The sequence below is a fragment of the Papio anubis genome, chromosome 4 (assembly GCF_008728515.1).
Source record: "Papio anubis isolate 15944 chromosome 4, Panubis1.0, whole genome shotgun sequence".
Taxonomy (NCBI): domain Eukaryota; kingdom Metazoa; phylum Chordata; class Mammalia; order Primates; family Cercopithecidae; genus Papio; species Papio anubis.
This window is the reverse complement of record NC_044979.1, coordinates 167,249,762-167,275,633: the sequence shown is the minus strand read 5'-3', so window position 1 is coordinate 167,275,633 and position 25,872 is coordinate 167,249,762. Positions and strand designations below refer to the sequence as shown.

At 40.9% G+C, this 25,872-nt stretch overlaps 2 protein-coding genes and 1 non-coding gene across 5 annotated transcripts in view; 1 reads left to right on the top strand and 2 right to left on the bottom strand.

Moving 5' to 3' along the window:
- The window catches only part of SCAF4 (SR-related CTD associated factor 4), a 62,450-nt gene extending 48,478 nt beyond the window's left edge, over window positions 1-13,972 (top strand). For all 3 annotated transcript variants that reach the window (XM_003895540.4, XM_003895541.3, XM_009202369.3), the window contains exon 20: window positions 12,630-13,972. In XM_003895540.4, coding sequence (XP_003895589.1) covers window positions 12,630-13,609 — 980 coding nt within the window. In that variant the 3' untranslated portion in view covers window positions 13,610-13,972. The remainder of the gene's footprint in view (window positions 1-12,629) is intronic.
- A 2,066-nt stretch (window positions 13,973-16,038) lies between these two features.
- SOD1 (superoxide dismutase 1) lies at window positions 16,039-25,619 on the bottom strand. The gene is made up of 5 exons (XM_003895543.3): window positions 25,380-25,619; window positions 21,364-21,460; window positions 18,421-18,490; window positions 17,566-17,683; window positions 16,039-16,491 (listed from the first exon to the last, which is right to left on the bottom strand). Exons 1-5 carry the CDS (start codon window positions 25,449-25,451, stop codon window positions 16,384-16,386), a joined length of 465 nt encoding a protein of 154 aa, XP_003895592.2. The 5' UTR covers window positions 25,452-25,619; the 3' UTR covers window positions 16,039-16,383.
- Window positions 20,770-20,947, bottom strand: LOC116274830. The gene has a single exon (XR_004183595.1). It is a non-coding gene; the product is annotated as a small nucleolar RNA SNORA81 (small nucleolar RNA).
- Window positions 25,620-25,872: the final 253 nt, after the last annotated feature.

Genomic DNA, 25,872 nt, shown 5'->3' with positions numbered 1-25,872 from the left:
TTGCATTTGAAGTGATATTGCCAAATATAATGAACACTTGAATCCCCTAATTGGAAGTTAATATCTTGAGAGTATTACAGTGTTCTAGTCCTGTGAGCCCATAGTATTTTTCAAAGGTAAATGCATATGCCTGTTTACTTCCATCATCTGAGTTGTTTCAGGAAAGAACCCATTGATTATTTCTGAGATGTAGGACTGTGAGACATTGGTTTGTAATGGAGGACTTTTACTTTTCACCTATGCTATTCAGTACTGTTGGAATTTTTTATTTTTTGCATGTATTACATTTATAATAAAAAATAATTTGCTTTTAAATGGTATACTGTATTCTGCCCTCCCCTAGCCTAAGGTTAGGCTGATAATAGCCTTGATTTTATTTCCCTTAGTACACGGATTGGGTAATGGTAAAAGAGGATTTGGGATTAAAATTTATCACAAGTGATATAGGAGTATAGTTACCATAATGATGGAAAATGATTTGTTTAATGAGGAAGTTGCTTAAGAGGTCTACCTTCCAATGGAAGTCATATCATACAAGGAGCATTGGACTAGGAACCAGGGAACATGTTTGCATCTGTTTTGTTATGCTTTTTTTTTTTTTTTTTTTCCCCATATTAACATGATTGCACAAGAATCACAGAATCTGGATAGTTTTCTATTCAACCCCTTCTCTTCACATCCCACATGCCCACACACACACACACACACCCGTGATTATGAATCCTAGTCTAAGGTCCATGGATGTTAGACTACCTGAAACTATTTACACAATTGCTGCATTTCTGTTTTTTACTGGGCTTAATACATTTATTGAATGAGTGAAAAGATCTCTTGAACTCCAGAAGTTTAATAACCACTGCTTTCAAACAACCGTGAAGAGTAGTAAGTAGCTTGCCTGTGATTTAACATTTAGGTCTTGAAGACCCTGCCTGTTATTTCTTATCACTACTGAACATACAATTTAACCTCTGCGTCCAACATATGAAACCAAACACAGATGAGAAGTTGGTGAGCTTGGAAAAACATAGTAAGCTAGGCATGGCTAGAAAAGTAATTAAATTCTGAATCAGTCGTAGCGTTTATCATCACCTGACATACTGTTTGCGTGTCCATCTTCCTCCCACTAGATGGACCCATGAGAGGGGGAACATTTGTTACATGAGTGGGTGGTTCTCAATGCAGGACTGTTCATATTTTACCTCTGATGATTATCTTCATTCTAAAACAAAATTTTTAAATTGAATGCTATTCTAAATCCAGAAGGGTTTAGAATTTGACGTAAGAAAAGTGAAAACAGTTTGGTTAAAATAAGCACTTTGAACTGAAATGCAGCAGGTTAGTTCCAGTCATGAGAAAGAAAGCCTTCCATGTGCCTTCAGTCAGCAGTCTTGAAAAGAATATCACAGGAATTTTGACCTTATAGAGGAATGAGTTTTAAATGTGTATGCAAGCTGAGAAGGGTTCATCCAAGACTAACCAGTTTTATCATTTTGATAAAGGAATGTGGTAACCACACTGCAGTATTGCAGTACTGAAGGATCAGTAATTAGGTTGGGATAATCAAGTGATGGAATCCCAGAACTAAGATGCTTTGGTATTTCCTCTTGGTGTTCTAATGTTTTAAGATAATAAAAGGAATTGTTATGCTCCCCAGAAAACTGTGAGTCTAGAAGTTGATACTAAACTTCAGTTTTCTCATCTGTAAAGGGGGATAAAAATGACAGACACAATGGTGTCATGATGATTTAATGGGCTAACATATATAAAACACTTGCTTTGGGGCCTGCTGTAGGACAGGCACTTAGTGAATGGCAGGTGCTTATACAGGTAAGAAATGTCATAATGGTATTTATAACACCTAGAGAAGAATATCTTTTGCAATTCTAAAATTATATTACTTCAGCTGTGATTCGTTTTAAACTGTTGTATTGGCAGACAGAGGAAGCAAACTTTCTTTTTGAGACGAGTCTCACTCTGTCGCCAGGTTAGAGTGCAGTGGCGCAGTCTCATCTCACTGCAGCCTCCGCCTCCCGAGTTCAAGCGATTCTCATGCCTCAGCCTTCCAAGTAGCTGGGACTACAGGCGTGTGCCACCATGCCCAGCTAAGTTTTGTATTTTTAGTAGAGATGGGGTTTCACCATGTTGGCCAGGATGGTCTTGATCTCTTGACCTCGTGAGCGACTGCATCCAGCCTACTTTTTAGGAAAAAAAATTTATCTTGACATGGTTGCCTCACATATTTTCAAGATAGATTAGATCATAAATTTACACATATTAAAGTTCCATCAGTTGGCTTAATGAGAAAACATGTCAGTTTAGTGATAAATAGCACACCTACTAGATAGCTATAGTTTTTCCAGTGAGTGAGACTTAACTGAGTTCTTGGATCTAAATTTGTGAAATGTGGCAATATTTTTAAAGTAGTAGGTGCCACAGAGTTGTTCAGTGGGTCTCCGAAAATTCTGTAGTGAAGCCTGATTATACTGGAAAGAGGCAGTGGGTGCCTTAAGGATGGTTTGCTTGTATCATCAGACTTAAGTGTGGGTGTTAGTTTGGGAGTAATTAGTTGAGTTGTACTACTGAATTGGGAGGGAATAAAACCAACTTTTAGAGATTTTGATTCTTTCAGTAATACTGATAATCTGAAAATATAAAATTACTTGATGCACAATAATAATTCATTATGACTTGATTTTAAAGAAATCTCACACACCAAAATAGCTACCATGGTGGGAGTTTCATAAAAGCTAAAGATAACATTCTACAGTTGTTGGTCACTTAGGAGAAAAGGAATATTAAAAATGATAGCAATTCAGTTCATTCTCTTTACTGTATTAAGTGTTTGTGTTTACTTTTCAAAACCTTTTGTATAACATGTATCTCTAATATGTACAGCCTATTTTTATTAAAAAGTTCATTGTAAATGTAAAGTTTGGGTTACTTTGGTGTTCCAAACAATAAAAAAGAATACACAAAAAAATGTTTGTTTGTGTTACCTATCTCTACTGTGTTACCAGTATATCCAAAATCTCTTCTCAAGCAAAAACTGTTCTAGGTCGAACTCATTCCTTTTATGGGAAATTAAAGCCTCTTTCTTGACAAGTATATTTATTCATTAATTATCAATATGAAGAGATTACCGCCAGTTTTTGTCACACTACTGTAGCTGATGGTAAAATTTATAAATAAGAATTGGGTATTTGTAAGATCACTTCCTACTTGTAATTTTTGTTACCAAAGGTTTTAAAGCCAGAGTCACAAGTTGGTGGCCTGTGGCTGAATTACTAGGCAGTGGTGTGATGCACTGCAGTCCTGGCATGGCTTCAGTAGGCATTTGAGTTGGTGATTCCAGATTTGGACACCTCAGGAAATTGTGGGGACAGAATTGGTTTGTGAATTATATTTAAACAAGCATAAATGTTTTTATACTATCGTTATGATCCCTGAAACTGCCTAGAAGATGAGTGACTTTGCCAGCAATATCAATATCCAATATCAGTTGGAATTTGATTTGGTGATTTCACTTGTTTGGATTTTTTTTGCACAGTTTCTGTCTAAAATTTTAGATTTTTTAATGGCTCATTTTTAGCAATACTTATTAGAATATTAAAGCACCAGTCTACTAGTAATGCACTAGTTAGCCACTGACATTAAAAGGAAGCCTGAAGAAAATTCTAAGAAGTAGAGTTTTTAAAGTACTAACATAATATGTAATTTTTTAAAAAACAATTTTTGTGTTTTAATTTTGTTTGAACTTTAATGTTTGGTTACCTTAAATTATAAGCTAGAGTGATATATCAGGTATTTGATTTGGTACCCAAAAAGCCTGTTTACTTATCCTGTAAAAGTGTTCTTTGAAAGCTTTAAAATATTTGAATTAGTACTCTAATTACTGTATTATGTTATTCCACTAGTGTTATATAGTAGAAATGGTTCTTAAATACAAATTACAGTACCTTCAACTTAGTATATAACATTGTTCATTGGATACGTGGATAATGCAAAATAGTGATTAATCTACAACAAATATTTGGCATGGATATGAATTTACACGTGAACACACCATAGTTTCTCACAAGGCAAAGCACTTCAAATGAAACATGAAGAAGGTCTTGCAGAAAACCTTGAAATGTTTTAACACATTGTCTCCACTTCTCCTGGGCTGTCACTTCCTAGACTGCTCTAGAGTGCAAGTCTGAAGAATGTCTTAAATTTAAATCTTTCTGAGGGACATCTTGAGGAAGGTGGGAGCGGTAGTAACTCTGGGCTCTAGATTGATTTTGGTAGACAAAGTTAATTGCTGTAAAGAATTTCAGGTAAGATTTTTTTCTAGCTAATATTGAAAATAAAATTGCCTACAGATAATCTCATTCAGTGATAGAAAGTTAATTTTAGATTTCAAATGTTTTGACTCTGATAGTGAAATTTTAACTCATAGCTATCGTACTTTGTCAATTATAGTAACATACTTAGTAATTATTATTATACTAACTGAAATTCCAAAAAGCAAATCTGTAGGAAGTTGACCATACAGAGCCTACTGTACATTATTTTGAAGAAACCAAGCATTTAAAAAAGATAATCATTCTCCAATTTCACTTGTAATTCTGTTTTTCATGTATTAGATGTTATCAAAACATAATGTACCCTTATGCCAAAAATAGATTAGCCACTTCTCAGTATATCTGCACTATATATTATTGAAAACTCAAATTTCTCTTAAGAATCTCTTGCTAACATTCTAAGCATCATTTTTAAAATATAATCTTAATGTATAATATGATCTGAAAGATGCTTTTTCTCATTCTTTGAAAATTAGCTCCTTACTCTTCCATTTTCCCCAGCTCTCAGAACATAGTGCCTTCCATAAGAATAGCTTAGGAGTGTTTGCAGAATAAATAGGCCTAAATATTATTGGTGAATCTAGGCAAAGGAATAACATGTTGGTTGTACTGTGATTTCAGTTTTCTGCAGGTCTGAAATGAAAAAAGGAAAATACTTGATGGTTTAAAAAATACCTAGGGATATATGCTTAGGGATCTTCAGGCATTGATGAAAGAGATAAGAGTGGTTGATACATCTTTTTCTTCATGTGGGAAAATTTCATTTTGAGTTCATGCAAAATGCTACAGTGACACTCATTCTGTAGAGATCAAATCAAAACAGTGGAACTGCAACAAGGAACAGAAAAGGAGATTGAAAGAAAACTGCATCCTTTCTCAAAGTTCAAGTCCTCCTAGATTTATGCTGGAAAGATTCTTACCACCCTGGGAAAAGACCTGGACCTTGTAGCCTCTATTCTTAATCCCCTGAGAGGTATCTTCTCCTTGATGAGTTCGGTCATCACCTCTGCAAACACCATTCGTATGTTCAATAAATATCTAGTCAATAACCATTGTGTGCCAGGCACCCTTCTAGGTACTGGAAATACCAGAATGAACAAAACCTGTCTTTCTGGAGTTTATATTTTCGCAGACCTGGGCTAATAATTTAACATGGAGATGTTTCTGTGAAGAGAGTGAAACAGGACAGTTATTCAATTTCAGGGTGTAACACGGATGTGTACAATTTTAAATATGATTGCTAGGGAAGGCATCTGAACCAGTAATGAAGAGAATATCCTCATGTAAATAGAGGAAAGGAATGTAGAGTGAGGACCAAAGGAAAGGGCCTGAATTGAGATGGAGTATGGATTGTCGAAGGACCACAGTGGGAAGGGAAAGCAAAGGGAAGAAAGTGGCAGGAGATGAGTTTAGAAAAGGTTGTTGAGCACTAGGCCGTGAGTGCAGTGGAAATGGTGTAGTCTTTTACCCACGCCATGATCTGATTTACCGTTTTTAAAGTATTACTGTGGCTGTTAGAGAAACAGACTCTAGAAGATGGTAAGAGTGGAAAGGAGACCCATTCTGATGCTGTTGCAGCAGATGAGATGGGAGCTAGCCCACGTTGAGCTGGTGCAGCGGAGGTGATAAGTGGTTAGAGTCTGAATATATTTTGAAGATAGAGCCTTCAGAATTGCCGTATTATTTAAATACAAATGTGAAAGAGAGTCAAGAGTGACTCAAGTTTTTTATGTGAGCAACTGGTAGATGTAATTGCCATTCCTGTGATGCGCAAATCTGTAGAAGTGGGTTTGAGGGGAGCCTATCAAATTAAAATGTTGGATATTCTAACTTTGATACCCAGGTACAGAGGTCAGGTGAACTACTGGTAACATCTAATAGACATGTAAATTCTGGCATCTTTAGCAGATAAAGATAATAATTAAAGCCACAGGAGCCTGTAAGATTACCTAAGGAGAGAATGTAAATAGAGAAGTGGTGAGAGGTCTGAGGACAAGAATTCTTCAGCATTTGGCAGCTAAGAATATGATGCTGAGAGCTAAGACATAGTTCCACGTGCCAGAAACTCTTCAGCAGTTTGTATCTATTAATCATTTCAGCCTTGAAGCCCTCAGGGTTATCTTCATTTTATAGATGGGGAAACTGAAACACTTGGAGATGAAATAACCTTAGGAGGGTCATGTAGCTACAAGTAGCAATGTTAGAATTTGAGGTAGTCTCACTCCAACAGGAGCCTGAGCTTTTGACCACTATCTATACTGTATTCTGCAGCAAAGGATACTGAGAAGATACAGCCCGTGGGCTAGGATACAAATGTAGAGGGAGAGAATCTGGAAGCCAAGTATAGTTTGTAGGCAGGAAAGAGGGAGAGAGAGGTGAATTATCAGATGACACTGATGGATGAAGAAAGAGTGCTGCAACTTGGCAGCTGGCTTTAGCAAAATGAAGGCTCCTGGTGACCTTGAGAAAAGTGCTTTCATTGGATTGATGAGTTCAAAAGCCCAGTTATATAGGGTCGTCAGAGAATGGGAGATGAAGGATACAATTAGGATTTTGAACATCTCAGGAGATTTGCTATAGAGGAGAACAACAAAATGGGGTGACACCTGAAAGGAGATGCAGGGTGAGGGAGTTTCTAATTTTTGTTCTTGTTTCTGAAAGATGGACAAAAACTACGGCATACTTACCATTGGGAAGCCCAGTAGAGGGGAACATGTTGGTGCAAGCAAGAAGGGCTGTGTGCTAGATTGTGATGTAGGTGAGAGGGGATAGATCCAGGATACGAACAGTGGGTGTAACCGTTGGAGCACAGACAGTCACAGACAGTAGGACTAATGTGAATTCACGTGCAAGTAAATTGGTAGATTAGGTGGTATGTGGGTGGATGAAAAAGTCTTTTTCTAAAGACCTTTTTTAAAAAATGATAAGCAAACTAGGGTAACTAAAATATGGTATATTCATGTAATGGAATATTAGTAATAAAAAATGAAGGACTTAAACATGCAACATGGATGAACCTTGAGAAGATACACCAAGCAAAAGCCAGTCACACAGGACCACATATTTTATGATTCCATTTATACAAAATGTTAATAGGCAAACCCACAGAGATAGAAAACATTATGTGGTTGCTTGGGGCTAGGACAGATGAGGGGAAAGCTGGGAAACAGATGGCCTATGGTTGCAGGATTTCCTTTTAGGGTAATAAAAATGTTCTAAAGTTGATTGTGATAGTTGCCCAATTCTGTGAATACACTAAAACCATTGAATTGTACATTTATGTGGGTAAATTACAGGCTGTGTGAATTTTACCTTACTAAAATTACCAAACAAAACAACTAAGAGGAGACAGGATTAAGGAGAAACTTGAACATGTGTCCTCATCCAGGACATGAGAATGTGGATTGACTAGTAAAATGTTAGATTACTGGCCAGAATGAAGGGTGCACTTCGGTTATAGTTAGGAAAATTTGAAATGAGAGCGGTCAGCATACTTCACGTCCAGGTGGAGATTAGGCAGAAGAGTTGCATTTAAAACCAGTGTTGGGGATTTTCCAGGCAGATATGGTGAGGGAGAGCCATGGACTCCAAAGCAGGTAAGGAGGAAGATAAAAACATGAAGGGCCTTGGCGGGGGTGGGGGCATGAGCCTGGTGGGATTGAAGATTGTTTGAGGAAAGGAGATATGGAGAGAATAATCTGGAAAGAGGAGAAGCGGGTAAAGAGTAGGGTACTTGAAATTGGGAATTTGGAAGTAATGAAATTACTTTATTAGTGATCAAACATCTAGACTCCTAGAGGTGGTGGCTCTGGTAGAATGGAAGATAGGGTTGTTGACCAAAACAGGTAGAGGAACTGACTCGTTCCTCTTTCTGTGAAGATCTCACTGAAATTTTGCATCCTCTGCAACTGATGCAGTTGGTCACTCCCACAGTATTTAAATCAGACGTTATACATTTTATGTTTTATATCTGTCTCCCTGACTGCATACACTCTGTGGTCCTTGACAGAAAGCCACCCTATTCATTTATATGCTTTTTGTATCCCTTATGCACATTTTCCTGAGATTTCAGGGTCCACATTGGACTCCAACTATGAAATCAACCTTCCTTTCTCCCACCTCCCCTATAGCCCTTTAATGTACTTGTTCTTTATTTCACACCATTTCAGGCATCTTTGCTGTAGATGGCAATGGTGTCTCCCCACCCCCTTTTAAAATTGTAAAACAACTTTTTTGGATCATCATAGGAAATATTTATAGATTCTTGGTTATTTTTAGTTAAATTCAGTGTGTTTTCTATACTTCTCAAATTTGAATTCAGGCACTTAGAGCTGACACTCGTTTGGTCTGCCCTAACGCCTTGCTGTATTAAAAAATTGTTTCCCAGGTCTGAGCCCTTTTTTGTTTCACCTGTATTCCAGGGGAGTTAACACCATCACTCTTCTGATCTTGCGTTGACAGCTGCATCCGCTCAGTTAAGGCAGAGAGCTGTGTTCCTTCATCGCTTTCACCCCATCCTTCCTGTCCACTAAATGTCTTCTGTGTCCTCCATCCCTAGCACCTCTCTTTCACTTCAGTCTCTTGTCATTATCGCTGTCACTGCTGGATTCTCCGAAATGGCATTCCCCTCTTGGCTATCCTGTACACTACTTGCCAGAAGCATCTATCAAAAACCATCATAGAATCATTTATCCCTGCTAAAAATTCCTTGGTTTTCTGCACCACTAGAGGTCGAAGTCCAGGTTCCTCTATGGCACATAGGGCCTCTGAATTGCCCTGACTTACCTCTTTTAAACCTCGTCTGTATTTTCTCCTTTCTTCTTAGTTTTCATCAAAAGTCATTTTGTTGTGGTTCTCTGAACCACACACACCACTGCTTTACCTTGCTATGCCTTTTCAAAAGCTGCTAGTAATGTCTTGATAGTAATGTCCTTCTTTAACTCACTAGCCTTGTCTCTTTTTCTTTGAGATCCAATTCAGACACCCCCAATGACTGCCACTCAGATGCACACACCAGCTTTATGAGTCCCACCTCTATACCACCATGCTAGCTTGTGCCATCTCCTACAGAAATTGAAATTTGTCCGTTTCTACCAAAGTTTGTCCCTTTTTTGGAGAAAAGGACTATTAAATGACTTAATAGATAATTCAGATATTTAATACATAATGTGAATGAATTGGGTTTTTAAACATTTATAACTTTAGAAAACTTGTCGGTGATACCGCACATCGTATTTCCAGATGAAATGAATAATTGCTTTGAATGCCCTTTTCACCTAGGTGACTCACAATATACTCCGATGGTTTATGCCTAATGCCAGCTTTCCTAACAAGGAGTTCCTAGCTAGCATGCTTTCCAGAGTCTTCTGCCACCTAATGTGTTTTTAATATACCTAATTATAAAAGCATTACATGTCCACTGCAAACGGGAAAAAAAGGAACTACAGATTAAAAAAAAGTTTTTTGTGCTCTGAAGGCCATCTGGGGCTATGGGCATATTCTATCAGAAATCTGTCAATTTAGTTGGCTCTCAAAGGTTTAAAAGGAAACCCAGCTGGCCACATCTTTTTAGCTTTATTTACGAAGAAGGGAAGGGATTTGAGTGTATAATGTTTTAAGCAGATCCCACACAAATATCCACATGTATCAAATAGGCAATTCTTTATAAAAATTGTGCTTTTATATGAGGTTTATGATTACTGTAAATTTTAACCCTGTTAATTTATACCCTCAAATGAATGCTGTAAAGTACCTAAGAGATGTGGTCCTTCAGACTGGGGTTTGTATTTTATCATCAGGGCCCATTTTCTCTCTGTAAGTTGAGATGGCTTTGCATCCTTTGGCCACTGTCAGATACTTGAGGATGCCAAGTCATGGGGCAATGACGAGTAGGACCTTCCCATTGCCCTTCAGGAATCACTCTCCTTTTGAAGACTCATCTCAACTAAATTCTCTTGTTATAATAAGATGCTTTGAAACTGTGTCTTCCGTTTTTCTGGTGTTATTTTAAAATTTGGCACGGCCACTTGAACCTATAGATAGGCACCAGAATGTGCTACGCTGACCTCTGTAACAGTAAACTTTGGTCATTTTAGTCCTGGAAAACAGATCTTTCCTAATAAAAGGTGATGGGAAAGTAAAGTTCTGTTTGTTTCAGGTGTTTCTGTATAATGATCCCTCTATTAAAGGACTGTGCCTGGGCATATACATTTTATGTTTTGGACTAAATTCCACAGGTGTTGGAACTACACTATTCCTTTACAAAGTGAAAGCAAGGACGTATGTTTCTCTTACCCCAGGGTATGATATATACTCAGTAAATATTTCCCAGATGATGTGAAGAATATTTTATTTCTATCTGAGATAAGGTGTAGCTGGTGTCCTGTACATGTTCATTGTCTGGGATTTTCCCAAAGAGTCTAAAGAGCCTGTGAAGAGTCATCACCACATCCATTTCACAGGTTCTGGCGTTTTTGCTATGGTAGTCAGCATTTCCCAACTTTAGACCTGACGTGAAAGCTCAATGTGTTTTTTCCAGTTACCAAAGTACTTGAGTTTATGGCAGGTGTTGAAGAAGCAGGAGGAGTTAAGATTTTAATTATCAGAAATGGAAAATGTGTTTATTTTTTGCAAAATCAAATGTTTAGTATTAGGATTTATTACTTTTCTAAATAGATATGCAGAATAATAATTTCACAGCTACAGGAGCCAAACACTGAACTCACTCTTAAGTGTTTTATCCTATTTGACCTCAACAAGTGGCAGGTATTATTACTATGCCCATTTTATAAGCCAGAATGCTGAGGCACATGTCCGAGATTATATTTCACCGAACATAATATATTCCTCTTTAGGCATTTAGAAGACGATATTTTTGTTTATGTAAATACCAAAGCTGTTGAGTTTTTATGTTAAAAGAGTTATAAACTAGTTTACATACCTTTTCAGGCCCACTTTAGTGCTAAAGTGTGACAAGTACTATTGGACAACACGTTGTGGGTAGCAAAAACTAAAGTAGAAGTTCTTGTTTAGCATGATATAATTATTAGTACATAAAATCTAGAAACAGGACTTTTGCTAAATTTGCTGAAGTAAGTTGGAAGAAGTTTATTCAAATTGTAAACCTAAATAACATGATGTTGGGGAAGAAAGAAAATAACTAGTACTAAAGTATTGGTCATTTTTCTGTCAGTGTCACCCAAGTATTTTTCTTACCATTGCCATAACTTGCCCAAAGACCTTTCTGCAGCACGTGGGTAAATAGCATATTCTTAACAGTATCTGGAACATTTTCCATTATCAGAATAACTCCTTTCAGTCATAGTATTATGGTATTTGTCTTGTAATATTTATATTTGCAAAGGAATAAATTGAGAGATTCCAGTGCTTTTGTTACCTAAGTGGTAAACCCCAAGCAGAAAAAGATAGGTTGTTGAACTTATGTGACTCTTATATCAGTATGAGCAAACCCTTATGTAGATGGGAAAATAAAACCCACGAAGTCACTGTTAGTTCAGCCGCACCAACCTTACCAGACTTGCCACCTTTGGAAGAATGAATAGAAAGAATGAATAGAAGGCAAACAGCTGAACATTGAGCATTATTCAGGTCATGATGACCTCGCAAGTTAGATATTGTGCTGTGCCTTGAAAAAGGAACTGTAACAATAAACTTCACGTTTGTGTATGGATCTTTGTTTTGTAGACATTAGTGTTTAATTGATGCACAGTGCATAGTAACTGCATGAGGCATTTTAATAATATGGACTAAGTGTAGCATGGAATCAAAGAGATCTTCCTCTTTACTGGGTTTTCTAGGTCAGTGACCTCATTTTTTTCTAGTAGTAAGAAGACCTAGGGTGTAAGTTTTCTGTGTGCCCCTGCAGTCTGCTTAGTTAGCTTGAATAGTTACTGATGGTGAATGTTCATCTCATGAGGACTTAGCACATTGTGTTTCTGAAATGTATTTGGAGTGGGAAACAGCTTCTGATGAAAGCTACAGGAGATTCTGACATAGGCTTTGAAAATTGGTATTACCATTACTATTTTATTTTCCAGTTTATTCTGGCCCTTACCTGTATTAGATACTTTAAAAATCTCTTTGCAGTTGCTTGCCTTAGGTTGTTACTAGGCCTCACACTGGGTTTGTGATGGGTAGACTGGCCCACAGTATGAAATTTGAAGATTGTGGGTTGAATTTGATTTTGCTTTAAGCTCCACAGAACACAGCTGAAACTGGAGTGCCATCTTCCGTGGTGTTGACGTTTTTATTTTTGTCGTCTTTTAGGCACTCAAGGAGTTGCCCCTGGTCCTGTAATTGGACTTCAGGCACCATCTACTGGTCTTCTTGGCGCCCGGCCCGGTCTCATCCCACTCCAGCGCCCTCCGGGAATGCCCCCACCTCACTTACAGCGGTTCCCTTTGATGCCGCCCCGTCCCATGCCACCGCACATGATGCACAGAGGCCCGCCGCCAGGACCAGGGGGCTTTGCGATGCCCCCACCTCATGGAATGAAAGGTCCCTTCCCACCACATGGCCCGTTCGTTAGGCCTGGTGGAATGCCAGGGCTCGGGGGCCCAGGGCCAGGCCCTGGGGGTCCTGAAGACAGAGACGGAAGGCAACAGCCGCCGCAACAACAGCAGCAGCAGCAGCAGCCGCCGCCGCAGCCGCAGCCGCAGCCGCCCCAGCAACAGCAACAGCAGCAGCAGCAGCAGCAGCAGCCGCCGCCGTCACAACAGCCTCCACCAACACAGCAGCAGCCACAGCAGTTTAGAAATGATAACAGACAGCAGTTCAATTCAGGTAGAGACCAAGAAAGGTTTGGAAGAAGATCTTTCGGAAATAGGGTGGAAAATGACCGGGAACGGTATGGGAACCGTAATGATGATAGAGATAATAGTAACCGTGACAGGAGAGAGTGGGGAAGGAGGAGCCCTGACCGGGACAGGCACAGAGACTTGGAAGAGAGAAATAGACGCTCTAGTGGGCATCGAGACAGAGAGAGAGATTCTAGAGATAGAGAGTCTCGTAGAGAGAAGGAAGAAGCACGAGGAAAGGAAAAGCCTGAGGTGACAGACAGGGCAGGTGGTAACAAAACCGTTGAACCTCCCATTAGCCAAGTGGGAAATGTAGACACTGCTTCAGAACTTGAGAAGGGGGAGTCTGAGGCTGCAGTCCTAAAGCCTTCTGAAGAGTTACCTGCTGAGGCTACCTCATCCGTTGAACCCGAAAAGGATTCTGGCTCAGCAGCAGAGGCTCCTCGTTAAGAGACTGGAATTCGTGAAAATGTGACAGTGACACTTCCTGGAGTGTAGAGCTTGAGGTGTACAGATGCTGTATTATATCCGCTCCCGCTGTACTGCAGCCCCGCGCCAGCTGGTGGGGAACTGTAAGCAATTTGATTGCTTCCCTTCTATTTAAAAATAGCCACAAAATAACAAAAAATACTGAAAATATGAATAAATATTACCCTTTTTGCTGTAACTTTTTAAAAGTTTTGACTTTAAAAAGTTTACAAATCGTAATTAGAAGTGCTCTCTATTTTTTTTTTTTTAATTTAAGACAAGGTAACGGTGAAAGCTCCTCAAAACAATAGGGATGTTTTTAATAAACTCTATTTTCGTAACAAACTTTAATGTGTGCTATTCTTCCTACACTGCATTAAGGTGGAAAAGGATTGTTCACCATCAAAGTTTGAGCTGTTAATACTGTATTGGAGTCTAAATTAGACTTATTTGATGAAAATCGACATTTTATGTAGTTATTCTCACTTTCATATGTAATACTTTTGAATTTTAGTGTTTCAGTCATAAGGTAAAGGTTAGTTGTTTTAATGTCAATTGAAAAGCTGTGTTTGCAATTCAATCGAGGTTTTTTTTTTTTTTTCCCCATTGGCTTTGTGGTATATGTTGCCCTAATTAATTTGTAAGATTTTGCTGGGGGAAAAGTTAATTCCAGTGTTACATGTTGTACTATAAATTATCTGACTGCCTGGGTATTACGTTAGAAGGTTGCATGTGTGTGTGTGTTGTTTCTTTTTTTTTTCCAACCATCCCACTGAATTTTTCAAAAGGGTAAAAGAATCAAGGTTAACATTTGCAACCTAAAAGCTTTTTGTTGTGTTTGAGGACTTCAGTGCAACCTATTGTTTCCTTATATAAGCCTTGCCTATTGCCTTTCTTTACCAGTTTTTTAATTCCCCTGCTGGGCAGAGGTAAACTGAACTTTTCCCCCACATACACTTTTTTTCTTTTGCTTAAAGTTGGTGGGTTAACTAGAAAAAATTGTTGTAGGTTATCCAAGAATTACATGAAGACATCCAAAGCCAAGTCAACCCTTTATCTGAAATTGCAGGAAATCCAGTGCCAAGACCTGATGTCACACTATCCAAATATTTATGGCCTTCAAGTTGTTTTGAATTACTTTTTTAAACTCCTGGTTTCAGTATGCTTAGCAGTTAACTTTGTCTTTGCCGTCATCCTCAGGCAAAGCTGCTTTATTACTCTGGTTTTTAAATAATACTCAGCAGCAAGGCCTTTGGTTTGATGGGGAGAATATATCTAGGGCAATGTCCTTATATTCCTGCCTTTAGAAAATGAGAGAAAATTGTTGTATCTGTAAATTTAAATTATAAAACTTGTCCTTAATTTTACACTGGCCCAAAAAAAAGTCCTAACAAATGGCTTCTGGAAGAAAACGTGATTACTCAACATCCAGACTTGAAGGACTTACAGCCTGTATTTCCAACTTAAAGTATTAAGAGCATCCTATATGCACATGAAATGACTACTCCTAACTGGTAGCGTGATTATATTTGAAGTTTGAAAGGCGTGAGTCTCTAATTCTTAGAGTTATTCCACATAGGCAACAAACTACATTAGGGAAATGGGTTAAATACTGTTTTTTAAACATTACCGAGATTTAAAGAATGGTGGTTTTAACCACTTACTGTAAGCATATTGTTCTTTAACATAATTTTAACACTTTGGAAACACTACAGATTTGTCTTCCCAATTTAGCTTTTCCTCTCCTACATTTGATAAAGTACGTATTTATGAACAGATTGTCACTTATTCATGGTTTATCAGAAATATTCTACAATTTACAATTTCCAATTGAATAGTCAAACCTGAGTTAGGTTAACATTTAAAAGCATTCTCTCTCAGGTACGTAAATACATTGAGAGAAAGTGACTCATTTCACTAATTCGGTGTGTAAATTAATAAACAGCCAGAACCCACAGTCAAACATTTCCTTGGTTCTATCTATCTTCCAATGCTATAGATTTCTTTAAAGGGCTAATCTGTTAAGTAGGTTGTGCCAACGTCCACCCTTGAATGTACAATTTGTGCCATTCTGGCAGGTAGATAATCTTATTAGCTAGCTGAGGCTGTAACTTGCCTTTTAAACTCACTAAAAGTTATCAAATGGCTCTCTTACACCATAATGTCTTTTTAAAATGAAGTGCTTTGTGAATCAAAATGCTAAAATGACTAAGCAAGAACATTTCCCTAAAGCTTTCAAAGGACAGCCTGTTGTCTAAGCAGAGTTGTGTTCGTATTAGCTAAAAGACCTGCTGTTTTAAAAGTATGCATTTTGATGATCTCAAAACACTTTCAAAGTAAAATGCTATCACTGTTAGTATTACTAAATCTGTTCCACTGAAGCTGTTTATATAAATAAGTATCAGAGCTAATTTAGTTTGAACTTGGATTCTTTTAATAGGCTCAAAATGAGTGCCATACAGGGTTTTTATTCACAGGCTTGAATGAGAATTGAAGAAATTCTGACAAGTTTAATACCCATCTGTGATTAAGTCTGGCAAAATACAGGTCATTGAAACAGACATTTTAATTGAGTTTTATAAAACTATACAAATCTTCCAAGTGATCATCAACCAGTTTCTCATTACAGGTACTAAGCAAACGTCACACAATTACACTTTTAAGATTACAGTGTTTAATGTTTATCAAGATACATTTCTACAGCTAGCAGGATAACAGATGAGTTAATGGGCCTCAGACTACATCCAAGGGAATGTTTATTGGGCGATCCCAATTACACCACAAGCCAGACGACCTCCAGCGTTTCCTGTCTTTTTACTTTCTTCATTTCCACCTTTGCCCAAGTCATCTGCTTTTTCATGGACCTGTAAAAAATTGTAAGAAGATAACTTTGGGCTGTCAAGTAATCACTACCTCCTCCCAACAATACCCAAAAGATGTTTAAGAACCTCATAATACTAGAAAAATAACATTAATCCTAGTAGATATACTAATACTTAGTAGTTTAAAAGTAAAAACTACTATTCAAAGCTTTTTCTTGGTGTTGCAAAGACACTACCTTTAAACATTAGGTAAGTGTTGCTATCTCTAAATGAAATACTAAAAACCCAAATAACTATGTTGTAGACCACCACACACTACCCTTAGTCCTCCATGATAAGTTACAGTAACTGTAGTTCAGCAGTCACTCTTTGGCAATTTAATTGCTTTGGGAAAAAAGGAAAGTGAAAGTGAGTAACGCTCAAAATTTCATACCAAATGAATGACAGGCCTATAAATAAGACATAATCCTAAAAACCCTTAATACTTTAGCAACAGTATTTTGAATTTTGTTCAACAAACCTTTGTAAACAGTTTTTCTGCTTTACAACCATGGCTCAAGAAAACCTTAAAAATAAAAGGGTTAACTGAATGGAAGTGACTAATGAATGTTAATGCCCTCAAGGGAGGTAAAAGAGAGCCAGTCTACCTGGTGTTTTGCATGAACCAGATGCATTCCCCAGAATAACTTGGGGCAACAGCTTCCCACAAGTTAAACAAGTCATGATAACCTGCAGTCCTGGATGACCATGAATACTGAAGTCCATCCCAGGTTTTAAACTTAACAAAATGTTCTGTTTAACACGTGAGAAACCCAATCCTGGCAAGAAAATCTGGCCATTTTAAAACTAAAGACTACTCTGTTTTCCAAACTCAGATCTAATATGGTCAAATGTAACCTGCTTTCTACTGCATCTTAGCAGAACAGTGTTCTTAACTGACCTAGATAAAATAATTGATTTTCACCATAATTGTCCAATAAAATTGCTTTTCCTAATTTGAACTGCAAGTACAATTTATCTGGATCTCTAGAAACCACGACTAACAATCATAAAGTGAAGAGATACATGACTGTATGTTAGACGAAGTTTTATGTATATCCTTTTATGAAAACTCACCACCAATGTGCGGCCAATGATGGAATGGTCTCCTGAGAGTGAGATCACAGAATCTTCGAAAGACACATTGGCCACACCATCTTTGCCAGCAGTCACATTGCCCAGGTCTCCAACATGCCTAATAATGGAAAAGCATCAGATGGATTAGGGCTGACTCCACTAAACATCAAGGTAGTTCATGAGCTAAATTAAAACTTGACTGAGTAAACACAAATTTGCAAACAAGTAGCTAGGCATTCTAAACACAGCTCTTCAAACAAGGCTTCAAGTCTACAAACTCATGCTCTGGGAAGAAAGATGGGGGTGCACCTCATTTCAGAAGTACCAAAGGGTAAACTCTCAGTTACTGAGTTATGCCTGTTAATTATTGGCATAGCTAACAAAGCTATGTCCCAAGGCCTCTGATATAAAAATCTTGTCCTTAGATTTAGTATTTTCCTGAAAGGCTTTCAGAAAACATACACATACAAATGGAGTCTCGACTAGTTTTCAATATCAATTTTTTTTATCTACAGACGCTTCCTATGTTTCACGATGATTGATTCTGCTAGTGGTTGACAGTACTGTTACTCATGACATTTCCTGTATAAGTTCCCCTTTGGCACCTGTATTAGTTCTATATTCAATAAATGCTACAAAACCAAATCGTTTTAAGTGTCCCCATTTGTCAATTCCTTTAAGCCCAGGAAGTAAAAGCATTCCAGCATTTGGGAGCAGGGGTTTAGATGAGTCAGCAAGTTCAAAAACAAAGGTGGGGGAGAACACGGAATTATCTTAGCACATATTTACAAGTAGTATACCATATGAACTCCAGAAAGCTATCGCCATTATTACAAGAGTTAAGCATCTTGTTACCTCTCTTCATCCTTTGGCCCACCGTGTTGTCTGGATAGAGGATTAAAGTGAGGACCTGCACTGGTACAGCCTATTTACAAGAAAAAGAAAAAAAAAAAAGCTAAATTATGAATTAAAGTTCCCAAATACATTCTAAAAAGAAACACTGCTAAAACTTCCCATGGAGAGAGCGGGGACCTGCATCACAACTTCTGGGATAAGCAACACCTTGGTACAGGCATGGTGAGAAGGGAACAGAAACAAGTCTATGGCCGGGCATGGTGGCTAACACCTGGAATCCCAGCACTTTGGGAAGCTGAGGTGGGTGAATCATCTGAGGTCAGGAGTTTGAGACCAGCCTGGCCAACATGGCAAAACCCTGTCTCTACTGGAAAATACAAAAATTAGCTAGGCATGGTGGTGTGCACTTGTAGTCCCAGCTACTTGATAGGCAGAGGCAGGAGAATCGCTTGAACCTGGGAGGCAGAGATTGCAGTAAGCTGAGATTGCACCACTGTACTCCAGCCTAGGCAACAGAGCAAGGCTGCGTCTCAAAAAAAAAAGCAAGTTCTAACTACTATCTGACACTCGTAAAGTGAACACCCTTCTCTGGGCTTCGGCTTCTTCACTGTACAATAAGGGACCAGGCTCATCTTCAACAGTTTTTCTATCATTAAAATCCCATGGTTAAGATCCAAATTTGTAAGAATGTAGTACACTTTAACTACAAAAAACTCATCTCCCCAGCAACATACTGCCAAGCAGTTCTACCTGTGCCCTTTACTTGGTGCAGGCAGAATATTCAACAGCATCTTATGTGCAAGGGCCAAGGCTGCTGCCTTGCACAACTCCAGGGGGCGGCATTCCGACTGTACCCTGTGTAGAAGGTGCTCCTGTGCGCCACGGGATGACATTCACAGAGCACAACCTCGACAGCACAGGAGGCCCTTTCGTAACACGGCTGCCTTCAGCAGTCCTCTCACCCCCAGGAGTCCCACACAGGGAGAAAGGCAGGCAAGTTACAGGAAGCAGCAGCGCAATCACCTCCCAAACCAGAGGCGGGAAGCCAAAAATCAACTTGGGGAATTTCAGCAATTACAGAAACGGATCAAATCTGATCACTACAAATCACTATTTGAAACTAAATTAGCAAGATGAATAAAGTTAATTTAAGAAGAAACCTATAAACAAAAAATTCAGATTACTCAAATATGGCAAAAGACCACTAAATGCAATTTAACTCATAAACTTTTGTTAACTTGCTTCCAATCCCAAATTAAGAATATAAGGCCGGGCGCGGTGGCTCAAGCCTGTAATCCCAGCACTTTGGGAGGCCGAGGCGGGTGGATCACGAGGTCAGGAGATCGAGACCATCCTGGCTAACATGGTGAAACTCCGTCTCTACTAAAAATACAAAAAACTAGCCGGGCGTGGTGGCGGGCGCCTGTAGTCCCAGCTACTCGGAGGCTGAGGCGGGAGAATGGCGTGAACCCGGGAGGTGGAGCTTGCAGTGAGCCGAGATCGCGCCACCGCACTCCAGCCTGGGCAACAGAGCGAGACTCCGTCTCAAAAAAAAAAAAAAAAAAAAAAAAAAAGAATATAAAACTTGGCAGTTTCTCTGAACCTACTCAGGTTCAGGGGCTGCCTGATTTTTTAAAAATACTAAAAAAAATTTTTAAGCATATTCCAAAGTACCAGTGATCCTCTGCATTCCATCTCCAGGTTGTATCCTACTTCTGTCCCACTAAGGAGCCAGTGTTTGCGGTGTGGAGCTACTCTTACATGACATTATGCAAACGAATGCAGCCCCTTCGCTTGAGGCACCCACCCTCAACCCCCAGCTCAAACCCCTGGGATCATTACAAAAGTTAAGAACCCAAGTTATTTCCTATTGCCTTCTTTAAAAAACAGTTTCTTCTGGCTGGGCACAGTGGCTCATGCCTGTAATCCCAGCACTTTGGGAGGCCGAGATGGGTGGATCACGAGGTCAGGAGATCAAGACCATCTTGGCTAACACAGTGAAACCCCATCTCTACTAAAAAAACAAAAAAATTAACCAGGCGTGGTGGCGGCGCCTGTAGTCCCAGCTACTCAGGAGGCTGAGGCAAGAGAATGGCGTGAACCCAGGAGGCACAGCTTGTAGCGAGCCAAGATGGCGCCACTGCACTCCAGCCTGGGCAACAGAGTAAGACTTGTCTCCAAAAAAAAAAAAAAAAAATCCTCTTCTACAATGATGCCATAAGACAAAAAACATCAACTCTTTCCCTTTCTTTTCCACACCTAGGTGACAAAAACCAGTTTTGTGGCTAATCTTAAGGTTGATCTTCAAAGTTATTTTAACTTCACTTTTTTTTTTTTTGGTTTCTAAAGATATACTACACCAAATCTTAAGACAAAGGGCACTGGGCATTAAGAAGCAGGTCCACCCCAGTCTTCACAATCTAGTGCAGTTACTTTTCTTCTTGTGTATACTCTGCTGGCATTATTACAAAAACCAAGATATGGTCCTAGTTTCTGCCATTTTAGCACAGTGTTTACACAATAAAGTTGACCTCTTTTTTAAAAGAAAAGTTGAGGGTTTTGCCAGGCACAGTGGCTCACACCTGTAATCCCAGCACTTTGGGAGGTGCAGGAGGATAAACCACTTGAGCCCAGCAGTTCAAGACTAGCCTGGACAATATGAAACCCCATGGCTAGAAAAAAATACAAAAAGTAGCCAGGCGTGGTGGCGTATGCCTGTAGTCCCAGCTACAGGCCAAGGCATGAGGATCACTGGAGCCTGGGAGGCCGAGGCTAAGGTGAGCCATGATCGCACAGCACCACTGCACTCCAGCCTGGGTGACAGAGCAAGACCCTGTCTCAAAAACAAAAACAAGCTGAGGAGTTTTAACATTTAGGGGCTACTCTACTGTTTATCTAACTAGGTTGAACAAGTATGGGTCACCAGCACAGCACAACACCCACCTTGTGTATTATCTCCAAACTGATGAACGTGGAATCCATGCAGGCCTTCAGTCAATCCTGTAATGCTTCCCCACACCTTCACTGGTCCATTACTTTCCTTTAATCAAAGAAAAGTGCAAAGTTGGAGAGAGTTTCTGAACAAAGAAAATGGCTGATTTACCTTTACCCCTCACAGTAAAGTAAAAAGAAGCCAGACTTGGGAGTGGAAAAATCTGTGTCCAAATCCCAGGCCGACCACTTTCTAGCCAGGGAACCTCCAGCAAGCTGCTTAACTGCTCTAGGCCTGTGTCCTCAAAAGGGAGATGGTAATCTTGTTCCCACACTCAATGCACAAGCGCCCTGTGGCCAGGCTTCGTGATTAAATAACATAAAAAGCACCAAATAGAGTGGTAAGCAAAGTGAGTACCTACACGTCAGAGTTAGATACTTCATAGGGTTTGACTATTACAGTAAATACGTAATATAAGTACCTATTTAGTAAACACTTGAATAGGTCATATTTGTACATGTTGAATATACATGTACATGTAAACCTTTTTGGTTTGTTTTGAGACAGAGTCTCGCTCTGTCACCCAGGCTGGAGGGCAGTGGCGCGATCTCGGCTCACTGCAAGCTCCACCTCCCGGGTTCACGCCATTCTCCTGCCTCAGCCTTTTTAACCCAAAAGGTGTATGTCTCATCATACGCTCTTTAGCCCCTTGCTGCTTCTCCATATAGACACTCTTCCATACGGCATACACACTTTAAAACAAAGAAAAAGGCACCCTGGAAACGTCCAACAGGCTACCCTAGGACCCCTGCTCTCCACTCCCCACTCAGTGTGTGTTTTTAAGTTTCCATCAAAGTTTTTTTTTTTTTTTTTTTTTTTTGAGATGGAGTCTAGCTCTCTCGCCCAGGCCAAAGAGCAGTGGCATGATCTCGGCTCACTGCAAGCTCCGCCTCCCAGGTTCATGCCATTCTCCTGCCTCAGCCTCCTGAGTAGCTGGGACTACAGGCGCCCACCACCACCACGCCCAGTTAATTTTTTGTATTTTTAGCAGAGACGGGGTTTCACCGTGTTAGCCAGGATGGTCTCGATCTCATGACCTCGTGATCCGCCCCTTCGGCCTCCCAAACTGCTGGGATTACAGGCGTGAGCCACCGCGTCCGGCTATCATAGGTATTTTTAATTAGCAGTCAGAAAATATCCTATTCCACTGCCCTCAGGAGAGGACTGATTCTAGTCTAACCAGAGGTACTACTGTTTTCTGAAATCTTTTCAAGCACTGAAACCTAGATAACCTTTCCACTCTACCAAAAAGAAAGCAAGCAGTATCGCCATTCAGGCAATGGTGACAGGTAATGGTGCTCCGTGGCTACATACAGAAATCAAGGACGTTACGAGTAGATCTCAGGACTAAAATAAACACAGCATCCACACCACACCGTCATACATGTTTGTGTCTCTTGTTTTTAGCTTGGTTTTCAAACAGGGACAACAGTTAAGGGGCATTAACCCTTAAGACATGACTTTCCACTGGAAAATACCACTGCTCAAACGAAGGATTCTGGCAATTGCGGCCTTTTAAAATTCTTTTCTTTTTCAGAATAGACACTGTGACTCTTCTACAACCTCTAATTTTGGAAAAACTCAAATGTGAAAGTTGTCCCTCAAATATGCTGTGTTATCAAGAGCACAGGGCCAAAAAGAGGAGGTTCTTTCAAACCTCCATTTAACGGGTAATACATTGGGAACATGTAAGTAGCTGTGCTTAGGTACAACCCTACAGGGACCAGGCTGTGAACTCAAGTGAGTAACACAGGCCTGGAAAGCTCCAGCAGTACTGTCCTGGGCTAATGAAGGCTCAGTATGAAGAGATCTCCAACAATTCTTCAAGAGAAGCTAGGAAAACTGGACTATTAGGTGAAAAATTCTGATTTGTAAAAACTAGCCACGAGTCTAAGATTTTAAACACGGAATAGGCCACGCCAGGTAGTTTATAGCCAATTTATTATCTCTGCATATCTGGAAAGCTGGAATGCTCCACTATCCAAGGCTCTTTCTCAGGTACAAGGGGCACCAACCAAAACGAAGTCAGGCGCTTAAAAGAAGGAACTATGCACGCTGCTCAGGGAAGGTGGAAAATGACAGAAACCTGGGTTCATGCATGGATTCTCAAAGGCCAGGGAGAAGGAATTCCACAGAGGCGTCTTAAGACTAGTACTGGTGGCCAGGCGCAGTGGCTCACGCCTGTAATCCCACCACTCTGGGAAGCCGAGGCGGGTGGATCACGAGGTCAAGAGATCGTGACCATCCTGGCCAACATGGTGAAACCCGGTCTCTACTAAAAGACAAAAAATTAGCTGGGCGTGGTGGCACGCGCCTGTAATCCCAGCTACCCGGGAGCCTGAGGCAGGAGAATTGCTTGAACCCAGGAAGCGGAGGTTGCAGTGAGCCGAGATCGCGCCACTGCACTCCAGCCTGGGCAAGAGAGCGAGACTCGGTCTCAGAAACAAAACACAACACTAGTACTAGTGAATTATGTGGGAATAAGTAAAGAGGGACAAAACAAAGTCTGACAAATGAAACAGCAAAATGGAGTCAAATGCCAAAGAACCTTTTCCAGAAAATCTGGAGACGTATTAAAGAAAAAAGCTAAACTCGTATCTCCCTCATATACATTTCAGACACTTGCACAGACTAACTTCCTGTCCTCTCACCTTTCCATAAACCCCTTTAAAGACAATCTCATTCATATGATAAATATTGTCTCATGACTTTTAAGCCGAGTACGAGACAATTTTCCACCAATTGGTAACTTCACTAAAGCTCTGGGGACAGTGTTATCACAAGCACCTTCCTTGCAACACGTTTTGCAGTTTTACTGATAATAGTTATGAAAATATTTCTGTACATTTTACAAGAGTCGTTCAGAAGTTTGTCTCTGACCATCTTAGCAACGTGCCTACTGGCAGAGCAATTTTAAAGCCACTTCACAGAAAATTTGGCTTAAGAAATGCTCCGACAAGAGTTACTAAGTACCAATTCGGTGTAATGGAAACTTCAGGTCTTCCAATTTCCAAATCCCAAACCCCACCCATTGTCCTCAAACAACAGTCCTCAATCGTAGGTGCACATCAAAATCACATTTGGAAACTTAAAAAACAGCAATAATCACCTGCGCTAGGACAGGTTTTGATGTAATTGGTCTGAGGTTGGGCTCTGGTGTATTTTTAGTAAGATCTTCAAATAAGCTAACTGTGCACCCAAAGTTAAGAATCATTGCCCTCGAAAGTCCCCAAAACGGTCAGTTAAAACTCTGGCTCTCGGAGCTTAGGAGGAGGAAAAGGACCTCTATTCAAGGCTACCTTCTCTGCCCTTGCAGCCCAACCATGACCTAGAACAGAGGCCAACAAACTCCTGCAAAGTGTCACACAAACGGTCTCTGTTGCGTATTTTTTTTTTACCAAAGTCTTTTAAAAATATAAAAACCATACTTAGCCTTAGAGCTGTACAAAAGCGGAGACTCCCTGACCCAGAGCGCTGAAGCCGGAACGCGGAGAGGGATGCTAAGACACCAGGCGGGCCCAGGCGCAGTCGCCATCCCCGGGCCGGGCCTGTCACTGCGCCACTCGGTGTCCACGGGACCCTCAGGAACGAGAACACAGCCAAGCAAGGGAGCACAGCTGCTCCAAGCACCACGACAGAGCCCGCGGCGACGGCCCACGGACCCCGGAGGGCAGCACGCCCACGCCCGCCCCCGCGGCAATCCCTCCCCGCGCTCCCGCCACGCGCAGGCCCAGCCCCGCGGCGGCCTCGGTCCCACACCCCGCACCCGGGCCCGCCCGATGACTCAGCACTTAGCGGGCACCGCACCGCTGGGGGCAAAGGCACCGACCGGGCGGCACGGGCCGAGGCCGGGCGGGGGACCAGGGCGGTCCCGAGGCCTGGCTGGCGACCCGCTCCTAGCGCAGGTGCTCGGGGCGACGAGCGGGCGGGAGCGGCCTCGCAAACAAGCCTCCGCCCCGGCCCTTGCCTTCTGCTCGAAATTGATGGTGCCCTGCACTGGGCTGTCGCCCTTCAACACGCACACGGCCTTCATCGCCATGACTTGCTAGGCCACGCCGCGGTCCTGCTTCCGAGAATTGCGAGACTGACCGCAAACGCTGCAGGAGACTACGCCGCAAAGCGGGACCACGGCACCGCGACTACTTTATAGGCCGGACCTCCGCGCCCCGCCCACTCTGGCCCCAAACCAGTCACAGCGCACGCGCTCAGCCCGCCCCCTGCGGCAGCCTCGGGACGCGAGTGGCAGGAAATGACTGGGGGCGGGGCCAAGGGGGCCGCGTGCGCCTCAGACTTCCCCCCGCCCCGCAGCCGGGAAAGGTCCAGAACCCCGAAATGTGGAAAAAACACAGCCTTTTTTTCACGGGGGCGTGGCCCGACGGTTGCAGGACGCGAAATTGGCAAAATGATGTAAACAAGGTACGCCTTGAAAATCTGACGTCACTTTGTCTAGAAATGTCATT